General features: G+C 50.2%; 1 protein-coding gene across 1 annotated transcript in view; it reads left to right on the forward strand.

Moving 5' to 3' along the window:
- Positions 1 to 16769, forward strand: part of XYLT1 (xylosyltransferase 1) — a 306125-nt gene that overhangs the window by 166704 nt on the left and 122652 nt on the right. The window contains exon 3 of the mRNA XM_072835915.1: positions 7001 to 7511. Coding sequence (XP_072692016.1) covers positions 7001 to 7511 — 511 coding nt within the window. The remainder of the gene's footprint in view (positions 1 to 7000; positions 7512 to 16769) is intronic.

Below are 16769 nucleotides of genomic sequence, written 5' to 3' on the forward strand. Positions count from 1 at the left end.
GGAAGCAGGTGCGGGCTTTTCCCCCAGCGTCCCTCCCAATGGCCTTGGTCACCCTGGTGACTGGAATGAAGCCTCAGACACTGAATTCAACAGCAAACCACCACTCATCTGGCTGACTGTCTACATGGCACAAAAGGAAGCCATAAACGTTGTGATGAGCAAGTGGTTGGGACAGCTCGCCTGGCCAGGATTTCCCTTTGGCATCATCCTTATTCCTAATAGCTGCTGAGAAGCAGTATGGTGTTGGCGGGCATGGCCGCTGGACCCAGACTACCTGGGTTCAAATCCTGGCTCCTCCCCTTGCAAGATCTGGATCAGACACTTAGCATCCCTGTACCTTAGTGCTCCCATCCAAAACGGGGAGAAGAATGGAGCATCTTCTTCATAGGGTCATCACGAGGATTCCACAAATTAGTATGTGTGAAGGGCTTGGGATGGAGCGTGGGACATTTAAACACCATTCGTGTGTTTTCTAACAGTGTCGAGCAGGGCCTTCTGTGCTTCATCAGTTCCGTCCCTGGGAGGTAGATGCCAGCCTCAGACCCTCCGGCTGGATGAGGAAGCTAAGGCACAAGGGGATGAAATGATATGTCCCGGGTCCAAGAGCTGCTGGAGACAATGATCAAAGGATGGGTCAGGGAGGAGACTTGATGCCCCTGGGGGTGTCCATCCCCCATCTCTTATCCTCCATCAGATTATTTCTCAATGAGCTGGAATGGCAGAACTTTTTTAGTCGATCATATTGATTAATGCCTGATTCAGAGAATGTTGAGTAACACACATCCACAACCTGTCATTTTACAGAGGAGAAAATTGGACAATCTCCAAAGCAAGAGAAGCACCTGGGTCTTCTCCCTCCCTGTCCAGTACTCTTTTTACACACACAAAAAAAATAAGAACAAAAGTTTTTCAGTGAGTGGATAGTTTAAAAAAGCACATCCACCCACCCCCACCTCACCAAAACAGGACCAAGGGGCCTGGACTCAGTTGACTAGGTGAGGAGAGACCCCACTTGAAATCTGAACATTGGAGAACCAGGGAGGGACAGAGGCAGATCCAGGTTTGTCTCCGAACAGCAGTCCGGGTCACGTACTCTGCCTCTCGGAGCCATTGTGTTTAGCATATTTCTACCTGATTGAAATTGGCTCTAAACGTGCCCAAGGTTGAATGGGAATGGAGGACATTATTGCATTTAATTATTTCTCTAGAATAAAAATGGATTCTAGCAGCAGCTTAGAGGTAAGGCAGCAGCAGGGCAATTAGAGTTTTGGAGCTCTCAAGCAAACATTTGAATGTACAATCATTGTAATAAGTACATTAAAATAAAATAAGTCAAAGGGTTGCATTTACATAAATAACTCAAGGTGAGAGTGTTGGATTGGTTAAGAATAAAGGGGACACAGCTAGTTGATCATAATGAGGAAATAATAACCAGCCTGTCCTCCAGGCGGAGACCATCAGTGGTGAGATGATTGAGGCCCAGTGCTAAATGGTAGCAAACCTAATCTGGGTTCACTGGTTATCTTCTTCTTGCTTTGGCTGTTAGGCACATTCTGGAAGTTTTACATGTATTCCTCCTCCCTAAAATACCCATGAGGTAAGTAGTAAATGGGAAAATCATTCCCATTTTCCAGATGAGGGGGGGAGTTTGAGGCACTTCCTTTCTAGCAGCATGACCTTGGTCAGGTCATTCCTTGTGTCTTCGTTTCCTTCCCTAATTAGAACTACTATTGCCTGCTTCCCTGGGTGTTTGAGAGGATTAAGGACCCAAGACATGTGAAGGGCCAGAGTAGGGGAATATGTGGGTGCTGAGGACATGATGGTTACCTTGCCTGTATTTGCCTGGAAACCTCCCGAGGCTGTTTTTTATTGGGAAGGCAACCTGGATTTGGATTTCTGGGTTTTGATTCTCTAGAGAAAGAGCAGAGACCTATTTATCTTTGGTACGCAGATGAAGAGTTTCTAGGGAGGTAAAGGGATATCCCAAAGAACATATGGTGTATGCAAACAGTAGAGTATTATTCAGCCTTGAAAAAGGGAGGAAATTGTGCCATATGCAACAACATGGATGGCCCTGGAGGACAGTGTGCAAGATGAAATAAGTAGTCACAGAAAAACTAATACTGCATGAGCCCACTTATATGAGACAGCTAAATTAGTCACACTCAGAATCTGTAAAATGGTGATTGTTGAGCTGGGGTAGGAGGAAGTGGGGAATTGCTAATCAAATGGCATAAAGTCTCAATTATACAAGATGAATATGTTCTAGAGATGTTCTGTGCAACATCACACCTATAGGTGTGCACTCAAAAAAAAAATTAAGATGGTAGAGCTCATGTTAAGTGTTCTTACCACAAGAAAATAAAATTTAAAAAAAGAAAGAACATGGGCACCTAGGTGGCTTAGTCGGTTAAGGATCTGCCTCCAGCTCAAGTCATGATCTCAGGGCCCTGGGATCGAGTCCCGTGTCCATCTCCCTGCTCAGCGGGGAGTCTGCTTCTCTCTCTGCCCTTGCTCCTCACCCACACTCACCCTCTTAAATAGATTAATTAAATTTAAAAAAGAACAGAGTAGGGGCACGCTGAGGGAGAATTCATCAACTACTCTAGAAAACAGAGTTGACTTGGTAAGCCAAGAGGTTCTGGACCTCTGAAAGATGCCTGGTTCTAGCCGACTCCGCCCCTTTCTGACTTTTCCGGAAGCTCTCTAAGATCTTTGAACTCTTCATTCCAGAAGACAAATCTTTCCTTTGCCTCTTACACTCGAATCTTTTGACTTCCCTTGACAGCTGTGGAGCGTCTGGGGCCAGGCAGAAGGCCACAGGGCCACACTGAGCTAATCATCCCCATGGTGGGGGCCTCTCTGAGTAGACAACGCTTATGAATCAGGAATTATATTAGAACTGATGGTGGCGCCTGGTCCTGATATCACAAATTAACCAGAGGAATCAGCCATTCTCTACTGGTCAGATTAGCTTCACTGATTGCAGCGTTTCCCGTGTCTGGTTTTGCCTGAACAAGTTCTGCCAGAAAGTGGTAGAGAACGTGAGCTTTTGAAATTAGTGGTTTATGGAGGTTTTCTGCTCAGGGCCGGACTCGCGATCCTCCGTTAACGAGGAAAAAGAACAACCCAAGAATGACACTTAGGCTGTGGGTGATGAGAGAGGATCAGATGACTGCGTGCGGGGACAGGGGGACTCTTCCTCCTACTGTCTGCCGTCGTGGTAACTCCTAGAAAATGAGCTTAGGGACGGAGTTTGAATTCATATTTTCAGGCATTCGTACTCATCCAACTGGTTCTCTGTCAGAGGCCAAGAAACAGAACAGAACAAAACCAAAACACACCATCCAAAGATTGGCTCCTGTATCCGAGGACAGCGAGGGAGAAGGAAGCAGATCAGATGGGTTCCGAGCTAGTCCGTGCTGCAGTAACAAAGATCCCCACATGCCAGTGATGGAAAGCGTAGGAGGTTTATTTCTGCCCCTTGAGACTTGGTCTGTGCTCCGCACTAGCCTCACTCAGGAATGTGGGACCTTTATCATCGGGAGTGTAGTTGGATGCTGTGGAGGAAAGGGGAATGTGGCAAATGGTACCCCAGTTCTAATCACTGGTCTTGGCCACAGCAAGATGCTTGGCTGTGCCTGATTTGCAGGGTATGGGAAATACAGCCCTATCACATGCCTAGACGAAAAAACCTGAAATATTTGTCAGGAGCCTTATTGAAAACCAGCCTTCTGGGTGCCTGGGAGGCTCAGCCTGTTTAGTGTCTGCCTTCAGCTCAGGCCATGATCCCTGGGTCCTGGGATCAAGTCTCACATCGAACTCCCTGCTCAGCAGAGACTGTGCTTCTCCCTCTGCCCTTCCCCCCTGCTCATGATAACTCTTTCTCAAATAAATAAATCTTTAAAAAAGAACAGCCCCCCAATATCCATTTCCATCTCAACCTAGGTTAATATGAGCAAAGAGGAAGATACCCCTTGCACTCCCCCCAGTAGAGAAGGGGGAGCGAAATGCTCCTCGGTTCCTCAGCCAGATAGAAGAGGCACTATGTGATAGCAAGGTTTAGAATCGGACAGGTGCAAGTTCACCACTCCCCCAGATGACTTTGGGCAAGTTCCCGAACATCCTCGAGCTTTCCCCATCTCTTTTGTAGGTGGGAGAATAGTAGTAACTGCCTTGCAAGTTATTTTCGAAGCTTGAATAAGCTGTCGCATGCCAGGGCTTGGTTTGGTGCCTGGCACCTGATGTGTGCTCAGCAGTGTTAGAGCGACAAGCCTTGGCTTCTCCTTCTGTAGAATGGCAAGGAGAATACCTCCTTCTGGGGTGACTGTATCCAGCGAGTGATACCTGTGACTCACTGAGTGTGTGGTGCCTGGCTCGTGGCCAGCGCTCAGAAAATGCATCCGAGAGGCTGCTTGGGATTTTTGAAGGGCCTCTGGGCAGAAAGAATGAGAAAGATGAACATCAGTGGGGTTCATTTAGGGGACAGGGACAGAGATGTGGCACCAGGTATCAGAACTGGCAGTTTCCCTTTCCCAGATCAGGATATGATACCAGCCTGTGTGACACCAGCAGCTGTGCTGTGACCCAGTACAAACTCAGTTCTCCCTTCTTGGCATCTGTGTCCTCCCTCCTACCCCGTCACCTCCTCGCTCCTTCCACCTAGAGCTCTTCATGCTTTATGGCCCTTCTTGTCCCTCTTTCTCTGTGATTCCTTGTCACCCAGTGGGCCATTGGCTGGACTTGAGATGGCTATTTGGAGGGGACACGCCCATTCCATATCCATGTGGCTGGGCAGGAGCGGATGGGAAGGGAGCCAGATCTTGTGGTACAAAGCCATACTGCGGTGCTTAAGATAGGACACAGTGGTGGGGATTATGGGGGTTCTGTGGCTTCTCGGATGTGGGTGGTGGAACCAGAAACCCAGGCCATGGGTCTGCAGCCTAATCCCAGCTTCACCACCCACCAGCTGGGTCACCTTGGGCAAGTCACAAATGGTCAGTTCCCTCATGTGCAAAACGAGAATTAGTAGCACTGTCCAACTTACAGAGTGCCCATGAGGAAGTTTAAGAGTCCGTTTTCATTCTTAAGGCCTCCACTAACTGGGAGAAATCGGTGCTCAATGCTGGGGAAATGGAGGAAGGGCCAGATATAGCTCTTCTCCAGACTGTTACTAGGCCACATGGGAGTCCTGGGGTCGGGGACAACTGAACCAAGCCAGGGGAGGGGAGCCTACTAAACTCCTACTCCTGGAGAGGTCATAGCTGCACACTTTTTCTTAAAGGGCCAGATAGAAATATTTAGGGAGACCAGATGGACAGTATTGCAATGCTCGTTTCTGCTGTCGTAGCAGGAAAGCAGCTGTAGACAGTACATAAACAAAGAGGTGTGACTGTTTTTCTTTTTTTTTTTTTAATATTTTATTTATTCATGAGACACAGAGAGAGAGAGGGAGGGAGAAGCAGGCTCCATGCAGGGAGCCCACGTGGGACTCGATCCTGGGTCTCCAGGATCAGGCCCTGGGCTGAAGGCGGTGCTAAATCACTGAGCCACCTGGGCTGCCCTGTTTTTCAATAAAACTTTATTTACAAAAGCAGATGACACACAAGATTTGGCCCACGGAGGGTCACAGTTTGCCAACCTGCTAGAGTAAGAGCCCTATGGAGGACCATGTCAGCCCCTCCCAGGCCCCAGCCCTGCCTCTGCTGTTCCATCCCACCATCCTCTTCCCTGGGAACTGTTCATAGGCACATTTAGGAGAACCAAAGGGGAGGTCTTCCTTCAAATTGCTACTCATGGCCATTGTGTTTCTATAGCAACGGGGGTAGATTTATGGAACCAATTAACATCCTCTGTGGCTTTGGAGGTCCCCTCTGGGGCTAGCTTTGGAACAGTGGATACTCTTTCAGGTTAAGGCATTGGTAATGGTCTCTAAACAGAAGCAACATGTTTTGGAACTGATGCAGGGTGTTAATTGAACGGTACATTTGCTCTGAGCTCAAAAATGGCCAGAGCCTGCATATGTATGGAGAAGCTGAGTTGGGGGACACCTGCCTTCCTGGGAAGATCCATACCATGCATTGTCTCCAGAGTGACTCTTGGCCTTTCTCCTGACCCCCAGGTGACTTAATCAGTTCTGCTCCAGGTACAAACATGAGGAATGAGAGGCTAAACACTAGAGTATCACAAACTTACCTCCCCACCCCACCACCCTGGAATTCATTATAAAGATCATAATGCACAGGATGTTTTGCTCTCCAAAATAGGCTGGATGTCTCTCCCTCGAAATTAACTCTGGCTGGGTCTGATTTCTCTTTTGGGCATAGATCTCTGAGCATGTCCTAAAGGCGATGGGATGTATGTAATATCCCACTGATTTTTTTCTTCCTGGATAATTATATGATGACATTTCCAGCCTTTAAATAAACCATCACAGCACCCTCTGCTAGAATTTAAACAGGAAGCTGCAACAAAATGTCCATAATCCAGTGGCAGAGACCATCAAGGAAACTTACTTGAAAGGGGAGGGGGTGTAGTTAGTAACAAAACCTTTGAGAACCAGGGATCCCTGGGTGGCGCAGCAGTTTAGCGCCTGCCTTTGGCCCAGGGCGCGATCCTGGAGACCCGGGATCGAATCCCACGTCGGGCTCCCAGTGCGTGGAGCCTGCTTCTCCCTCTGCCTGTGTCTCTGCCTCTCTCTCACTCACTGTGTGACTATCATAAATAAAAAAAAAAAAAAAAAAAAAAAACCTTTGAGAACCATAGAGCACTTGAGAGTTTTCAAAGTCCTAGTCTCTAGTTGGAACATCTCCTATTTCCATATGGGGAAATGGAGGTCCAGAGAGAAAAGTCTACCTTGAAATTAAGCTCATGGCAAAGGCATGGCGTGAAACCGGGGCCCGGATCCACAAACATCTGTGCCCCACTGTCCAAGGGCCAACCTCTTTAGAGCGACCACTGAGTGATGTTCCTCTTCTGTGTTTCTTCCCATCTTCTCCAGGATGGCTACTTTTCTCACCGGCCGAAAGAGAAAGTGCGGACAGATAGCAACAATGAGAACTCGGTCCCCAAAGACTTTGAGAACGTGGACAACAGCAACTTCGCACCCAGGACTCAAAAGCAAAAGCACCAGCCCGAGCTGGCAAAGAAGCCACCAAGTAGACAGAAGGAGCTTTTGAAAAGGAGGCTGGAGCAGGAAGAGAAGGGGAAGGGACAGTCGTTCCCAGGCAAAGGCACCCACGAGGCGCTGCCTCCCGGTGGGAGAGCCGCGGTGAACGGCAGCCGCGGGAAGGAGGCCCCGAGACAGCCCCACACCAGGAAGAGCGGGGGCGGCTCCCCCGAGCTCAGGTACGACCAGCCCCCCAAGTGTGACATCTCGGGCAAGGAAGCCATCTCCGCCCTGTCCCGCGCCAAGTCCAAGCACTGCCGCCAGGAGATCGGGGACACCTACTGCCGCCACAAGCTCGGGATGCTGATGCCCAAGAAGGTGACTCGGTTCTGCTCCCTGGAAGGTGAGTTCTAATTCTTCCTCCCGCCGGGTCCCATTCAGCTCCCATTCTCACACCTTCTGAGAATGACCGCCCTCTTTTTCCAAATCCACCCCACCCCAATCAACACACAGGAAGGTTTTTTTCTGGTACTGCCTGAATTCCCAAGTTGTGTGTAAGAAAAACTTGGCAAAATGAAATTCCCTTTTGTTACATCTTTAACCAGTTGCCTCGATGGCAACCGATGAAATACATGGAATAGGGCCGATGTGGCATTCCAGGTGATCGTATTGATGTGGTTCCTTTTTTCTCGCTCAGCAGACTATTGGGATTGAAATTGACGCAAATGTGTTTGTCATCGAATATGATTCGAAAGCTTTCTAATTGGTTGCATTGACTTCAGAGGCTCCAAAAAAACAACCTCCCCATTTTTCCTCCATCGAAAATTCCTTTCTTACTCTCTACTCTCCCCTCCCCTCCCCCATCTCTCCCCACTTCCTCCCCTGTCCTGGGCGCCGTCCTCTGTGCTGAGGGCCAGTGACAAATCCCATCTGTCACTCTATGATGCCAGGAGAGGTCAGAGCTGTAACAGCGGCGTGCATCAGCACAGTGGAAGGGCCCTCAGAAGGTGGAGGGGACAGTTTTGCACAGGTGAGGTCTTAATCACATATCTCTGCGTCCAACATCATGCTGTTGACTGGGTTTTGTGCATTTCTTGGCTGTGGGTTTTACCCTCTCCAGTCCCTCCTACAAGAGGGAGTATGAGTAGCAGCAGCAGGCAGTTATCGAGAGCTCGCCGTGTGCCAGGCACTGCACAAGGCACTTTGCATTCGATCAGCTCATCTCATCCAGTGCCCTGTGAGGTTGGCACTGTTGTCGTGAGCCTAATTTTTTCTTTCTTTCAGATTTTTAGGATTTGGGTCAGGTAGAGAGTGGCCCTGTGTTGTAAGTGCTGTGGAAAGATACACAGCAGAGCCCTTGCACATTCCCCTTTGCACAGGGTGCAAACAACTCTGGCTTCTTACTCACTGTGCATCTGCAATTTTTTGTTTTCAGCTGTGAATGTGTATGTGGACTATGCTCTCTTTTAAATGGAAAGGCTTAAAAAGAAAGGATTCATTTCTCCCGTGCATCTCAGCCCTCGTCTAAGCTGTCCCTGTGGTTCACATTTATATTCTTGATGGCACTTGGCTGATGGAGTAGAGGAATAAATAAGTGGAGGAAGAAGTTTCCAGAATCTTTTGGTAACCAGTTCCTGGCTTGGCAGAGAAGTGTCAGAGGCTGAATTGAATGCCCTTCCATGAAAGTGATATCAGGCACTCATTATATACCAGGAGTCAATACACTTGTCCTGCAAAGGGCCAGACAATAAATATTTGAGGCTTCGTGAGCCATATAGTCTCCCCAGCCACCCGATGCTGCTGTTGTAGCACAAAAGGAGCCATGCACAATGCATACCCAGTGCACTTGGTCATGTTCTAATGAAACTCACTTGACAAAAGCAGGAGTGGGCAGGATTTGGCCCGTGGGCCATAGTTTGCTTACCCCTGCTAGATACCAATCCTGTGTCGTAGTAAATACAGCACAGTTTGCACCTTTATAGCACATCGAATCCTCACACCAGCCCTAGGAGGTAGGTCGGTTACCAACCCATTGCATTGATGAGGACATTGAGGCTGAGAGGCTTAGGACTTGCTTGGAGGTGCACGGTTCATAGGTAGCAGAGCTGGGATCACAGGGCCTGCATCCCTACCCATGGCCTTCCTCTCCTCGGGAGGCAGAAGGTTTCCCTTGATCTCAAGTGGTCCGACCTCGGGGAAGTCCTGCAGCCCATAGGCTGTTTTTGTCTATCCTCAGCATCATTGCAAGGAGAAGGGCGGTGTCACCCGTGGAGGCCAGGGACTCCCACGCACTGCCTGGCCCAGCTGAGACCCCACCAGCGCGGTCGTGCAAGCTCAAGTTTGCTGGGACTTTCCCCGTGGCCTCGACTGTGTCAGCCAAGGTGACACACCCTCCCGGGACCTCTGAGCTGGTTAATAAGATTGGCATTTAAGAGCCATTGCACACCCAGCCTGGCACTGCTTTAATTTGCTGCACGACAGCCTCCCCTTTTGCAATAAATTTACTGTGAATAGACTAATTGCAAAATAACCCTAATTGGGTAGTTATCAATGAACAACTTCCCGTGGAACAAAACGGCTTACAATTAATAGCATTTAAGCCATAAACTATTCTTCTGCAGAAAGCTAAGATGTAATTACACCCCATACGGAGATTGTATTCCCTTTCTGGAAACCATGACACCCGGATTTCCCTCTGCTTAGGAGGGATTGGAGCTTCAGCCCCGTGGTCCTTTTATTTCCTGCTAAATGAGATGGAGGTGGGAGGGGAGGGAGCTATAATATGCGTGTAAATATACACATACGCACGTGCCCAGATGCCTGCGCTGGCCTTGTCGTCGTGCCGAACGCCACATCACCCCAACTTCAGCCAGTATGATGCCAGGAGTTGGATATGATTAGGTGAACCATTCCTCATGCTGGAAAGTCTGAAAAATCCGGAGGGAAGGAAATGAGAGTTTGAATGTTGATTCTTGTAAGGGGCTCCTACTCCTCACACTCTACCCTGACCTTAGCACCACTCAAGGAAAAGGAAGAGTCTAGAACCCCAGGAATCGGTTTGCCACCTGATGTTCCTTGCCCCCTTCGCTCCACCTCAGCTGGAAGGACGACACGTTTTCACAAGGAAAGGAGGGATCCCTACACCCTCTGCTAACAGCCACCAAGAGAGAGGTGCATTGAGGATGGAGGGTGCTCTATCCCATCAGCTCCCAAACCTGGCCTCAGAGGTTTATTGCTAATCCCACCCTTTGTCACCTCTTAGTCCTCACAGGGTCCCTGTGCTCATTGCAGCTTTCCAACCACCCCTCGTCCTCCCGGCTTCCTCCCCTAGGCAGCCCCACCCCCCCAGCCCACCCCCACAATTGCCTGGGACTCCTGCCCCTTCCTCAGGCTCCAGAATCATGCCTCCAGTCACTTCAGGAGGACCTCCTCCTGTTTCGTGGAAATGAAACCATGTCGGATGGAAGGCCAAGGGTGGCCTGGGCTGGAAAAAGAGGTTTCCTCCAGCTGCTGGGTTTTGAATACCGGTTGTGACTTGACTAGGCGTGTGACCCTAACCTCCCAGTGCCTCAACTTTCTCATCTGTAGAATGGACACAGATACTCTTAACTTTCCTCATAGGATTGTCGGCTGCAGTGGGAATGTGAATATAAAATGCTTGGTGTGGAGGGGAGGAAGAATGAAGCGGATGTTTGGCTGTTGGCAATGGTGGTGGCAGCTGTAGTGGTATAAGTGAAGGGGGGGATTGAGAAGAAGCATGAATAGAGGCCGCCTCGATGCAGTTTATGGTTTAAATGCTAAATCCTCATTGCCCGGCCACATCTCTCTGGCTCCATTTTTCAGATGTGGCCCCTCTGTGGCTCAGGCATTCTGTGACACTCTTTCCAGCCCCTCCACTGTTGCCTGCACCCTGACTTGTCTGGCCACCACCTCTCCCCCCTTCAGATCTCAGCCTCAATGCCACCTCCTCCAGGAAGTCTTCCTGGACCACATCTCCCCCAGAAGCTCTCGCCACGGGGATCACACTGACCCTGGTGAAGGGCAGAGGTGGCATTCCTAATAAACGCCTTGCTTGATAAAGACTATTCGGCTTGTAACAGGTGTTCTGTGCCAGGCGCTAGGTAACGCAACTTTTTCTGCCTCATTACGTTTGGAACAATTAAATGCCAGCGGCCCTCGTAGGCCACTAGCCCCCCTCCATCTTGGGTGAGAATGCCCTGAGAAAGGCCCCCCTGGTCCCTCCTGCAGCTCACCCTCTGCTGTGTCAGGTAGGGCCAGTGGAGTTGCGCTTCTAGCAGCCTGTGCGTCTGCAGCCTGTGTGTTCAGGTGGAGAAGTTCCAGGGAAAGCAGTCAGCTGGGAGGCAGGGTGGACTGCCACCTGACCAGGACCTTGGGCCTCAGCAGCTGGGTGATGCAGCGGTTCTCCCATGGGTGATAGGCAAGGGCTAGTTCCTTGCATCAGCCAACCAGCTGGGGTGTTCAGGCACTTGCACGTGAGTGGAAAAGCCGGCTCAAGTATTAGAGCTGAAGATGGGCAGAGAGGGGGTTTCGGATAGAAAGGCAGCCATTCACGGACGTGACAACTGTCTTTACCCATCAGCCTTTGCAGGAGGCCAGGGGCTCTGGACAAATGGGCTTCTGGATGGAGGTAGCTGGCTGCCCGCTTCAGAGAGTGGCAGATGGTGCTGCCAGCTGCAGAAGGGCTGTCTCCCGTACATCTCCGCACCCTGGGGGTGGTGGGGTGACTACACAGCATGAGTAGCTGGCTTCTAGAAAGCGTGGCTGGCAGCCTGGCTTGGAGGGAATATGCAGGTGTAGATGTCAGCTCGTCCAGTCAGTGCCCTGGGGTGCGTGCCTCAGTTTCCCCACCTGTCAGCCAGAGACCCAGACTCCTCCCAGGTTTTTTGCTATATATCTCCTGATGAGGAAATGAGAGAGCAGCCCTGGAAAGCTAAAAACCACTACCATAATGGGGGCGGCGCGGTGAAGCTAAATTGACCCTGGTGCAGCTTTGCCAAGTGGCCGGACCTGGCTTGCTTTCCTTTTTTTTTTTTTTTTTTTTTTTTAATTTATTTTTTATTGGTGTTCAATTTACTAACATACAGAATAACACCCAGTGCCCGTCACCCATTCACTCCCACCCCCCGCTGGCTTGCTTTCCGAAAGGCCGAGTGTGCAGAGGACCCAGTCAGACCCTTCCGGCTGAGGAAGGCCCAAAGCCCAGTACAGAGGAGGTATCTCGGTAAGGATTCACTGAATTTGGGCCTGACTTGGGCTTCTTCAGGAGAGGAAAGAGACTGACCTGTGGACCCACTCACTGGTCACCCAGGGGGCCGTGTCCAAACCCAGGGCACTGCGAATGTTTTTCCATAAAGGGCCAGAGAGTAAATAGGCTTTGCAGGCCATCTGGTCTGTGTCTCATACCCAACTCTGCCTGAAAGCTTAAATATATAAAGGACCAGCATGGCAGTATTCCAATAAAACCTTATTTATGGTCACAAAAATGTGAATTTTACGTAATTTTCATGTGTCAGAAAATGTTACTCTTTTGCTTTTCTATCAACCCTTTTAAAATGTAAAAAGGGGGGCACCTGGGTGGCTTAGTCAGTGAAGCCTCTGCCTTCGGCTCAGGTCATGATCTCAGGGTCCTGAGATCAAGTCCCATGTTGGGCTCCCTGCCCCTGTGCCTTTGAGATCCTGATTTCAGCTCTTCGGATAAATGTCCAGTGAGATCCCACCTCACACGCATTCGGAGGGCCATTATCAAAAACAAAACAAAAGACAACAGGTGTTGGCGCGGATGTGGAGAAATTGGAACCTTTGTGCACGGTTGGTGGGAGTGCAAAAAAAACGGTGCAGGTACTCTGGAAAACAGTATGGAGGTTTTTCAAAGAGTTAAAAATAGAACTACGGTCTGATTCAGGAATCTCACCTCGGATCCGATTCGGTTTTACGGAAGGCATTGAAACCAGGCGGTCGTGGAGGGCATCCTACAGGGGCTCCGGTGGGGAGGACTTGAGAGAGGACAGAAACTATTGAGATTGGCCAGTGGACCAGATGGCGGTGACCATCAGCTGCTGTTCTGGCCTCAAAGGTTTCTTTGAGGCACAATAACCACTCAAGCCTGATCTTCCGGCAAACATTTATTGAGCTCCTACTGTGTGCCAGGCAGCAGTGGCCAACAGTCCCTCAGGGCTCCCCCATTGAGAGGTGAGTCCCCAACAGGCCAGTTCCACAATGCCTTGTCCTCCTAAAGCACTGTGGTGTTTATTCCCCCCTCCCAGTCTCGGAATCATAAAGAAAGCCAGCTGCCACCCACAAGGCTTTTTAGAAAGCTAAATATGTAGTTACGGGAAATATCATAAATGCCCCCTTCACCTCCCTCCCACCTCCTTCTCCACCCCCTCTCCTTCCCTCAGGAACATGCTGCCAGCTGTACAGCTCTGCCATTCACTTTAAAACTTGTCATTAGGGTGTGTTTGTTCCCTAACTGCCACTGCCTGAAAGCAAAGCTGCGAGGTTTAGGTGCAGAAAGAGGCTGCAAACACCAGCCCCTGAAAGAGCACATCCGAGACCAGAGGATCGTGGTTGGATGGGTGTCTTTCCCTTCTCGTGTGCTCACGATGACATCTACAGCCCAGGGGGTTGGAAGCGTGTTTGTGGACCACTGCTAAGAGCGGCTCGGTGGCGCCTGGCTCACCTGCTTGCCTTTCGTCAGAGGCTGAAGGGAAGCTGGGGAAGGCAGGGAGCATCCTGAGGTTGTGGGCAGCAGGGCCGGGCGGGGCCTGGATGGTGGCCCAGCCCCGGAGTTCACTGATGCCCACCTGCCCCTTAGCCCAGTCCGTCCCTCCCACACACAGTGCGTGGAGATGCTGACGGGCCAGCCTGCATCACCAGGAATGTTGCAGGCAATGGGGGATTACTAATAATGCACGTTCCCCTTTTGGTAAGTTGAAGCAGAGTCACGGAGTCGCCTAGCACCTGACACCAGACTAGACACACAGGAAATATCCGTTGTCTTCTGGGCGAGCAAACCCCTGATATATGTCCTCTTGCTTTCTTGCACCTGGGTGGGCATTTAGGAGACGCCCAGGGGTGCCCTTGGAAACTTGTCCTGAGCGTGAACATCTTTCTTCCCCTTAGCATCCTTAAGTATGTTTCATTTGCTTCACTTAACGAATTTGTGTGGAGAAGCTACCCCACACTGGGCATGGTGCTAAGAACTGGGGTGCAGTGAACAAGAGACGAGATCCGACCTTACAGCGCTCACAGTCCGGGGGTGGGGGGAGTTGCGTGCAGGCAGTGAACAGGAAAATGCAGGATAGTGGTCAAACTGCCGTACGCGTGGAGAGGGGAAGAAGCAAGGGACCCAGAGGGGCTGTGTCTGAATGACCTTATAGAAAGGAATGGACAAAAGGTAATTGGGAAGGGATGTGGTCTCATTATGGAAGAGCATGCTAAGAACGTGAGCTATCCCCAGATGGAATGATTGCTAGTTTTTGGAGATACTGAGTTCATTCATTCATTCTCTCAACACTTATTCATCGAGCATCCAATGTCTGTGCTGGACAGTAGATTTGGGGGATTCATTTGGAAGGAAAAAAGAAACAGAATCCCTGTCCTCATGGAGCTTGTCGTGTGTTAAAGCTGGGAGGGTAGATAAATGAATCCAATGATCACAGCAATAAATATGGAGTCGCAGCCACTTCTGCAGAGACACCTGGTGGCACCTCCGTGGTACTGAGAGATGAAGGGTGGGAGGGGTTACTTAGGAGAAAGGCTGGAGGGTGAACATACCAGGCCTAGGCTGCATTGTGTGCAAAGGCCCTGTGGCAGGAGGAGGTGTAGGGAAGCTGAAGAACTAACAGTACTGCCAGGGAAGCTCTGAGCGTCCGCAGCCAGATTGTAAATCCCAAAACCTCTGGATTAGATGATTCCTATCTTCTTACCTTGAGTGAGAAGAATGGAATAGAGGTGCATCTCTTGGGAGCAAATTAAAGTCTCCAGAGAGCCAGAGGAAGATCAACCCAAAGACAGGCAAGGTTCTAGAAAGCTAGGGGTGAGGGCAGGTCCCACATCCTCTCTCCAGAGAATCATGTTCCTTCTACCTTTGGGGACTGATTCAAGTTCTACTCTGGTGGCACAGTGTTGGGGAACCTCACCTCCTGGGGCACCCTTGTTTCTCATGACATCCAAGCCACAGAGGGAAATCCTCTGTGCTTCCAGCGGTGGACAGATTCGTGCAGGGCCTGCGCCTTAGGTTGTTTCGCTGTCACAAGCTCACACAGGATGAAAGGAAGCATCTGAACCAGACTGGTCTTGAGAGGTTTGAAAGGTGACCCTGTCTGCTACTGTGTCAGCTGTAAGACGCTCTGACAAAGGCCGCCCCCCCCCCCCCCCCCGTCCGCTGTCAGCCTCATTTCTTACCTAAACAGTGGGTTGGTTGTGAGACGTCCCTCCCCGTCCCTCCGATTGCCGAGTGAAATACTGTCTTCCAGACGAGTTATTTCCCGTACTCAGCCAGCAGCTACTTACCAAGCACCTGTTACAAATCAGCAGATTATTAGGGTTCTAGAAGCCTCCACGGTGGGCAGGGTGGACCTCCTCCCACAGCAGGTCAATTGATGATGCTTTTCTCAGCATCTGTGAGTATTTTGCCCAGAAGCTACCCCAGGATGAGGCCAAGAAGAACAATTCAGAGGGCAGCCTTCTGGCCTCAAGAGCCCATCCTTCCTTTGGGTGTAGGTCAGCCACCTGGGGTCCAGAAAGCATACACTGGATGCAGAAAGAGAGCCCGTGGCTTTTTGAATGGCCTGTGGATAAAAGCTGTATCCAGGCTCGTCCCCCCTTTTCCACAAACCAACAGAAACCAGCTTGCTTTTTCTCCTGTCTCAAAGTATGTGGCAGTTCAGGGGAAGGGGTTCCTTTAAATATCACTTCTGTGATTCTCTCCCCATCCTCGACCTCCCCAAGTCTCCACGAGGTGCCCAAAGTGCGTACCCACCCTCCCAGTCATCTTCCCTGCTCCCCACTGGAGCACTTGTCCTATTGCACTGGAATCCTCTGTAGCCCCCACTTAGTCACAAGGCCAAGTCGTGTGTGTGTGTGTGTGTGTGTGTGTGTGTTCGTTCTCTACTGGCTCTCCAGCCCTTGCACAGAGGCTGCAGCGTGAGAGCTCTCGTGTCTGAGAGCACAGCCCTGCCCTTTCCTTTTTTTTTTTTTTTAAATTTTTTTTTTAATTTTTATTTATTTATGATAGTCACACACACACAGAGAGAGAGAGCCCTGCCCTTTCCATGCATGATCTCATCGAGCCTTCCCCCCAGCCCTGGAGAAAAGCATGTTCCCTCTCCCCACTTTACACACGGGAAGACTGAGGCTTGGGGAGGTCCAGCGGCTTGCCCAGTGTCACACGTGCAAGTGGCAAACCCTGGACTCTGACTCATTTCTGCCCGATTTCAAAACCCATATTCTCGCCTCTCTGCTGCGTGGCACCTTCCTCAGTACATGTGCAATGGGAATGTGTCAAATGACTAATCCAGTTTCTCCAGAGATCAAGGGAAAGGTAGTGGAAATGTTAACACCTCTCTCTCCCTGTTCATTACTCTCCTTCCCTGCAACCAAAAAGAACAGGGCACCGAGGTCTCTGTACAAGAATCTG

This window comes from Canis lupus, chromosome 8 (genome assembly GCF_048164855.1).
Source record: "Canis lupus baileyi chromosome 8, mCanLup2.hap1, whole genome shotgun sequence".
In the NCBI taxonomy this organism is placed as follows: domain Eukaryota; kingdom Metazoa; phylum Chordata; class Mammalia; order Carnivora; family Canidae; genus Canis; species Canis lupus.